Source organism: Petaurus breviceps, unplaced genomic scaffold (genome assembly GCF_028583685.1).
Source record: "Petaurus breviceps papuanus isolate PSGF00001 unplaced genomic scaffold, PetGlider_PUasm1.0 186, whole genome shotgun sequence".
In the NCBI taxonomy this organism is placed as follows: domain Eukaryota; kingdom Metazoa; phylum Chordata; class Mammalia; order Diprotodontia; family Petauridae; genus Petaurus; species Petaurus breviceps.
The window spans coordinates 23,762,331-23,771,156 of record NW_027185798.1 but is presented as its reverse complement, the minus strand read 5'-3'; the positions used below and the strand labels follow the sequence as shown (position 1 = coordinate 23,771,156).

The 8,826-nt window shown below is 42.4% G+C and overlaps 1 protein-coding gene across 11 annotated transcripts in view; it reads right to left on the bottom strand.

Annotated features, from left to right (window-relative positions):
• NF1 (neurofibromin 1) overlaps positions 1-8,826 on the bottom strand; it is a 252,402-nt gene that overhangs the window by 155,115 nt on the left and 88,461 nt on the right. For all 11 annotated transcript variants that reach the window (XM_069089859.1, XM_069089863.1, XM_069089862.1 and 8 more), the window contains exon 14: positions 962-1,075. In XM_069089859.1, the coding sequence (XP_068945960.1) occupies positions 962-1,075 (114 nt within the window). The remainder of the gene's footprint in view (positions 1-961; positions 1,076-8,826) is intronic.

Sequence of the window (8,826 nt, the reverse complement as noted above, 5' to 3'; positions counted from 1 at the left end):
AAGGAAGGAAGGAAGGAAGGAAGGAAGGAAGGAAGGAAGGAAGGAAGGAAGGAAGGAAGGAAGGAAGGAAGGAAGGAAGGAAGGGAAAGAAAGAGAGGAAGGGAGGAAGGAAGAAATAAAGAATCAAGACAAACTAAAGACACCAAACTTTCAGACACAAGTAACTAGAGACTCTTAAGAAGTAAATGAAACTTTGGTCTAAAAGGTGCCATTCTACAGTCAAAATAAAATAGAATGACTAAGTGCCCAGCAGGTCCTGACCTTCTAAACAATGCAGAGTCCTCTTGCCCCAACTCTCTTTCTTCTCTCTAAGCCAGCCCCCTAAAGCACAGCTCTGACCATGTCATGCCCCCAACTCAGTGACCCTGAGTGGCTCCCTAGGGACTCCAAGATCAAACATTGGTTCATCTTTATCTTGTTCTTTTTTTCATTCCTATTTTGGTCTGTGTTTTGTAACTATGGAAGTAACCAAAAATCCCCCCTATCAGAGTATGAGACAAGAAACTCCAGCCCATTTCAGAGAAGCTCCATCAAAGGGAGAGGACAAGGAGAGAATGATTCTTGCTGGGTGAGCATTTCTCATCAGCTCATTCAAAAGCAGGATTGGAATCAACACTCATTTTGTAAGGGCACCATAAGGTGGTATTTATAATTGGGTTTTAAAACTGCTTTTCCTAAAGGCCTTGGTAATCAACACAATTAAAAAGTGAATTAGACTTAAAATTTCCTTATTTTTCAGAGCATCAGAGGTTGCACATTTTATAAAAGCTAAAGGGAGAGCATCTTTACCCTCTATGGACCTTAAAACAAGCCAGGGTCATATGCCTTCACTGACATTTTCAAACCTATCATGACCAACTTCTACCACAAGGCAAAGACACCCACCATGAAACCCCAAAACCTGGGTACAGAAAGTCTCTCCATCAACTCAGTGGGACACCCAGGGCAAGCCTTTTCTTACCTCCATGGCTTCTTGGGCTATTTCTGGCATGCTGGACTGGGGGACAAGTTGCACAAGGCCTGTGATTAACTCCGCCGTACTCCCCTGAGTTTCAGGCCCTTGTTTTCTTGGATTCTGCAAACAATAGGGCAAAGTTTTAATTTTCCTTCATAATACCTAGCAGAGTTTCCCTACTTGTAATCATCTATACCCTGTAAGAACCTAACTGTAAATATGAATCATCTTCAGATTCTCATTTAGGAAAGGCAATGGGCTCCAAGTATTAATGAAAAACTTTTGATGATTTTATAAGGAATACTTGGACTATTTCTAAATTACTTTATGATTCCGGTGGAAAGCTTTTTAGACTTTATTAATTTGGAATTTGTTAACTACAACAGAGATAAGAGTGAAATGTATTATAGAATCATAGAAAAAGGAAAAAAATCCACAACTTTAGAAAATTATCCCAATCTCCAGAACCTTCCCCTCTGGTCCAGTCCGATGCCACACCCTTATTTTCATGGAAATGCTGAAGCTCTGAAATTAGCAACAGTACTGGGAGCAGAATTAAGGTCCCCTCCCTTACTATACCCACTACAATACTACCTTTCAACTACAAAAGGAATCTAACAAGCAAATCAATAACTTTAAAAAAGGTTTCAAAGATTTAAGCTTCAACTACTTAAGGAAAGAAATGGTTTTTCCCCAGTAACTTCAGATGCTCATTTAGATGTGAAATAATTATAATTCTACATATTTTGTAGAAGCTAAATCTCCTTTGATGTTCCAATTACAAGTCACTTTTTCAAAGTACTTTAATAAGTAGCCCTGCCAGAGACACCAAAAAGATAATAGTGTTAAGTCTATTTGTAGTTAAGTCCTAAAATAAAAAAAAATAAAATTTTTAAGTCCTAAAATAAACATGACTTTAAAGAGAAAAAACCCCTATCAGTACTCTCCAAAGTAGGGGCAGCAGCATGAAACTTCAGGAGTCTGTGATAAACCAATGGGGAGGGTAGGAAGATGGCTCTGATGCCGCCCTCCTCCCACTAGTCAACCACAGGTTCATCTCTAATACAAGTGTGTCCGGTGCCTTAAATGCCACCCCAACTGCCCTCTCTCACAGGGAGAGTAGTTTTGTGTGAGCCTCTCAGGGTAGTCATGCGCAAACCCAACCTGACCCAGGTACCAATTAGCAGCAGTGCAGGCAGAATGGTCCGAGGCATCTGCTTCACCTGCCAGCCTACCTCCTTACATCTCTTGGATGAAACAGGAATCTGGAATGGGTGAGACTCTGCTCTCCAAGGCAGTGGCAGGAGAGTAAGCTATGCCACAGCAGAAATTAATTGGGTGCAATTCCCTATCTTTCCACCAAAGACACAACCCTCTTCCAAAGGTCACCCTACCTATGCAAGATACAACTACCCTTCTGTCCCAGGTTTTCAATGCTGGTGGTCTCCTTCATTCCTTCACTTTCCCACAGAAATCCAGTAATTGGGAAACCTTGTCAAGTCTACCTCCACATCTCTTGGGTGGGCATCCAGTCCCTTCTCCTGGAATGCCCCAGGAAATACTCTCCTCACCTTTCACTTAGAACACAACAGTCCCCGGTAAAACTTGTTCTCCCTGCCCCAAATGTCTCTCCTCTCTCCACTCCATCCTCCAGGTGCTAAAGGGACTTTCTTAAAGCACAAATCTGACCATATCACTCCTACTCAATAAATTCTAGGGGCTCCCCACTGCCTCTAGGATCAAATATTATTTTGTCTTCATCTTATCCCCTCTTGCCCAAGCTTTATGATGAACATCATTCGTCATATTGAAGTACATGCATATAATGATAAAATTACTAAACACAGATACAGTCTGCTCCTCTTTTCTTTTCTGATAGTACGTATGATCAAAAGAATTTGGAGGCACTGATCTCAACTTTTCAGTAATTCAAGCTGGCCTTCTTCCCTAATTCATTTAAATTTGGTCTATAAGTATCTAAAATATAAACTCTTCCCAAGTCTTTATAACGAATCTTCCACTCTGAATGGATTTGCAGCTGTCAAACTTCCAGTCCATAAAGATGATTGTCCACTAGATGGCAGCAAAGACAGTATCTTCAAGGTGGAACTTGAACAGGGGCAGAGGCACCACAGTTTTATTTCTTCCAGGTGTACACACACACCTCTAGGCACTAGGGAATTTGACTCCCTGCTGTGAAACTGAATGGCAGGCAGAAAATGGAGGCCACATGTCGCCCATCACTCAGCACTCAGAGGACACAAGCACACGTGTCCATGTTAAGATGATTAGTTAGCAGGTGCTGGCCACCAAGGAGCAGCCAACAGAGACAGCACTGGACTCCACTGCCCACAGCTTCCACCAGCTCCATGAGGTCAGCAAAGGGGCTCTGCCCTGGAGAGGGAGGTTCAGCAGAGTGGGCTTGGGATGTCTCCAGAGCATCCAGTCTGGAATGACTGACACCAGACAGACAGGCGTGATATGCATGGAGATGAGGGCTGAACTCGCAGGAGCTGGTAGGGTCAGCGGGAGAGAGCACCTAGAGAGAACACGGTCCAAGCCAGAGCCCCGGAGGCCCCATACTTAGGGGGACACAATGCAGATGATGATGCAACAAAGGAAAGATGGAGAGAGTCGGAAAGGGAGGAGGAGAACCAGAAGAGAGGAAGCATCACCAAAAGCACAAAGATAACGATTCTCAAGGAGAAGGCAATAAAGAATACTGCAGACAAGTGAAGAGGGATGAGAGAAAGACCACTAGATTTGGCAATGAAGAGAAGGCTGGTTCCATGGCCTGAGGCTGAGTGAAGGAAGCAGGAGAGCACTGCATCGGGTAAGAGCCACACTGTGCCATGACCAACTCTGACAGACTTCGCTGGGACCTAACACACCACAAAAGACTCATGATGCACAATGCTAGCCACAGCCAGAGAAAGAACGCTGAATGCAGATCGAAGCAGACTATTGGCTCTCTCTGTCTCCCTCATGGTTACTCCAATTGATTCTAATTCTTCTTTACAACATGTCTAATGTGAAAATGTTTTAAAAAATAGAGAGATGATCAGTCATTGGAGAGAGCAGTCTGAGGTACATGATGAAATCAAGTTAGATTCCTAAGAGCTGCAGCTTTTTTAAGAAGTCTGCCTGAGAAAGGGAAGAAAGATATAGGATGAGTGCTTGAGCAGATGGTAGGGTCTAGAGGTTTTTTTTTTTAAAAAAGGAGGGAGCAGAGCCAAGATGAAAGAGTAAAATCAGGAACTTACTTGAGCTTATCCCCCAATTACCTCCAACACCTGTAAAATATGACTCTAAACAAATTTTAGCGCTACGGAACCCACAAAGCGACAGAGTGACACAAATCTCCGCTGAAGACAGCCTTCCAGGCTGACAGGAAGGGTTTATCACACCCGGCTGGGGGTGGAGCACAGTCCCACTTGGGCCACCCCAGCACAGACTGGCCACATGGACCAGCAGAAGCAGATGTCAGGGGACTGAATCACTGGAAGCTGCAGCAGTTTCCAGACTTCTCAACCCACAAACACCAAAGAGAAAGTAAAAGGTCAGTGGGGAAACCCTGCTGGACCTGGGTGAGGGAAGAGTGGAGTTCAGTCCTGCCCCAGGGGAGCAGAGGTGGTGGTGGCTGTGGGTGGCAGCAACAGCAGCAGCTTCTTCCAGAGCTCTAGGCCCCAGATGGTGGGGGGACCATGCTACCGACCAGAGGGCAATTGCAGAAATTTCTTTGCTGGCACTGAGGCAGGATTCTCTTGCTTTGCCCTGCTTGGATCTGGGTCGCAGTCTTGGGTGGCGGTCCTGGGATGAGAAGGAGCGCTGGCATGTCAGGGCTTGTGGCAGCTGTGGAGAGGGAGTCCTCCTCACAGTTCTGAGGCAGGTGCCTAGAAGTAGCTCTGACAACAGTTGTGCAAAACCCCAGAAATTTGGGACACAGCACTCTCTACTCTGGAAGCAGAGCCCTACCATGGCAAAGTGCTCAAAAGTCAAGTAATTGGTGGGGAAAAGGAGCAAACAAGAGGAGGAGAAATCAGACTATAGAATCTTTCTTTGGTGACAAAGATCAAAATATAGAACCAGAAGAAGACAACAAAGTCAAAATTCCTGCATCAAAAGATGCAAGAAAAATATGAATTGGTTGCAGGCCATGGAGGAGCTCAAAAAGAAGTTTGAAAATCAAGTAAGAGAAGTGGAGGAAAAATTGGGAAGAGAAATGAAAATGATGAAAGAAAATCATGAAAAAACGAGTCAACAGCTTGTTAAAGGAGACCCAAAAAAATACTGAAGAAAATAACACCTTAAAAAATAGACTAACTCAAACCTCTTTTAGGTCCAAAAAGCCAATGAGGAGGATGCCTAAAAAAGCAGAATTGGTCAGATGGAAAAGGAAGTTCAAAAGCTCAATGAAGAAAATAATTCCTTCAAAATTAGAGTGGAGCAAACAGAAGCTAATGACTTTATGAGAAATCAAGATATTATAAAGCAGATCCAAAAGAATGAAAAAATAGAAGACAATGTGAAATATCTCATTGGAAAATAGATTCAGGAAAGATAATTTTAAAATTATTGGACTACCAGAAAGCCATGAACAAAAAAAGAGCTTAGATACCATCTTTCAAGAAATTATCAAGGAAAACTGCCCTGATATTCTAGAACCAGAGGATAAAATAGAAATGGAAAGAATGCACTGATCATCTCTTTTTTTTTTTTTTAAGCAATTGGGGTTAAGTAACTTGCTCAAGGTTACACGGCCAGTTATTATTTCTGGGTGTGGTGCTGAGTATCTGAGCCCGGATTTGATCCAGGTCATCCCGACACTGGAGCCGGTGCTCTTACTCACTGAGCCACCTGGCCGCCCCTAAGCAATTGGGGTTAAGTAACTTCTCAAGGTTACACGGCCAGGTGTTTCTGGGTGGGTGCTAAGTGTCTGAGCCCGGGATTCGATCTCCAGGTCTTCTCAACACTGGAGCCGGTATTCTTACTCGCTGTGCTACCTGGCCGCCCCCACTGATCATCTCTTGAAAAAGATCCCAAAAAGAAACCTCTTAGGAATATCATAGCCAAATTCCAGAGTTCCCAGGTCAAGGAGAAAATATTACAAGCAGTCAGGAAGAAACAATTTGAGAATTATGGAAACACAATCAGGATAACATAAGATCTAGCAGCTTGTACATTTTTTTTTAAATTTTTCCCCTCTTTTTTATTTTTTAGTTTACATCCACAAAATTTTGAGTTACAAATTTTCTCCTCATTTTTCCCCTACCCACCACCCCAAAACAGTGATCCCACTAAATATCCCCTCCCCCAGTGTGCTCTTTCCCATATCTTCCCCCATTCCCCCTCTGAGGGCGAATTCCAGTAGGGCATGGTGGATCTCTATGCCCCAGTGCCTGTATAGCTTATTTCCCAGTTACATGTAAAATAATAGTAATAATAATAATAATAATAACAACAACATATATGTGTGTGTGTGTATGTGTGTGTGTATTTTAAAACTTTGAATTCCAGATTCTTTCCCTTCCTCCCTTGTCACCCACCCTTACTGGGAAGATAAGCAATTCAATCTAGGTTGTACATGAGTAGCTATGCAAAACATTTCCATAGTGGATATATTGTGAAAAACTGACTATATTTCCCTCCATCCTATCCCATCCCCCACTTGTTCTATTCTCTACTTTGATCCTGTCCCTTTTCAAAAGTGGGTTAGAAGCTTCTATATTAGGGATCAAAGGGCATGGAATGATATTCTGGCAGTCAAAGGAACTAGGATTAAAACCAAGAATCACCTATCCAGGAAAACTGAATATAATACTTCAGGGGAAAATATGGACATTCAATGAAATAAAGGACTTTCAAGCATTCTTGATGAAAAAACCAGAGCTAAATAGAAAATTTGACTTTCAAATACAAGAAGCAAGAGAAGCACGAAAAGGCAAACAGTAAAGAGAAATCATAAGGAACTTATTAAAGTTGAACTGTTTACATTCCTACATGGAAAGATGATATTTGTAACTCATGTGACTTTTCTCAGTATTAGGATAGTTGAAGGGAATACACACACACACACATACAAGATGTGTATGTGTGTATATGTATGTATGCATGTATATGTATACATAGACATAGGGCACAGGGCAAGTTGAATATGAAGGGAGGATATCTAAAAAATAAAATTAAAAAGGTGAGACAGGAATATATTGGAGAAAGGGAGAGATAGAATAGGGTAAATTATCTCACATAAAAGAGGCAAGAGAAAGCTGTTACAATGAAGGGGAAGAGCAGGAAGGTGAAAGGGAATGAGTCAACCTTATTCTGATTGGATTTAGCTTAAGGAGGGAATAACATACACACTCAACTGGGTATCTTGCCCTACAGGAAAGTAGGAGGGAAGGGGATAAGAGGGTGGATGACAGAAGGGAGAGCAGATTGGGGGAGGGACAAGGTCAAAGGAGAAAATAGAAAAAAATGGGGGTCGGCATAGGACAGAGGGAAATATAGTTAGTCTTTCACAATATGACTACAGTGGAAATGTATGGCATAACTACACATGCATAACCTATATTGAATTGCTTGTCTTCTCAGTAGGGGTGGGTGAAGAGGGAAGATGGGAGAAAATCTGGAACTCAAAGTTTTAAAAACAAATGTTAAAAAAATTGTTTTTACATGCAACCAGAAAATAAAATATACAGACAATGGGGTATAGAAATCCATCTTGACCTACAAGAAAGTAAGGGGGAAGGGAGGAAAAAGGGGGATAAAAGAGAGGGCAGACTAGGGGAAAGGGTAATCAGTATGCTTGCCATCTTGGGGTGGGGGATAGGGGAGAGATGGGAAGAAAATTTGTAACTCAAAATCTTGTGGAAATAAATAATGAAAACTAAAAATAAATAAATTCTGGGGGGAAAATGAAGAGGGGCAGCAAGGTGGTGCTGTGGATGGAGCACAGGCTGTGGAGTAATCTGAGTCTGGGTTAGTCACTTGACACTGATTGCCTTCAAAAAAAAGGGGGTGGGGGAGAGACTATGTCTGAAGGCATCAGGGAAAAGCCAAACAGAGGGAAAGAGACTGAGGATTGGTGAGAAGGTAGAAGATAACTGAAACAACAGTCTGTTGGAGGAGATAAGAGGGACAAGGCACACATGGAGTCCCTCTGTTACCCCAGGCTGGTGTTTCTTCTCAGCACCTTCCTCCCTTCAACCCAATGCACCATGAGAATTCTGGTCCTTTTCATATGCCCTACAACTGAACTTCCTATGACATGCTGGTACCTTCAATAAGAGAGTACATTCCTTGAGAGGAGGAGATTCTATTGACATTTCTATTTGCATGCCCAGAATGTATGCGGTAAGTACTTATAAACTGTTTTTTCATTCATTTTAATTCATTCAAGAGAAAGAAACAGTCTCAATTTTGTCAACTTTGTCTGATGATGAAGGGAGAGGGGACTGTAAGAGGTTTTAAGAAATAAGGGAAGGCATGGAATGAACTAGTTTCTGTGGGAAATGAGATAGACTATCAATAAAGAAGGAATAAAAGGATTGCCTTGCTGTGGTGAGGGCCCAGCTGGAGTTAACAGAATAACAGAAATTCATAGTGTATTCAGTCAACAGATAGTATGACTTCCTTCAACTCCAACTCCAACAAAAGCAAAGGAGTATAGAGGATGGAGTAATCCAAGGATGGACATTGGTAGGGGATGAGAAACAAATGAACAAAGGGGAAAATAATCTGAAATTAAAGGACAATAATTGGTTAATTACAGGATTAAGACTGGGACAGGGGGGGCAGCCAGGTGGCACAGTGAGTAAGATTGCCGGCCCCAGCGTCAAGAGACCTGGGATCGGTTCCAGCCTCAGATACTC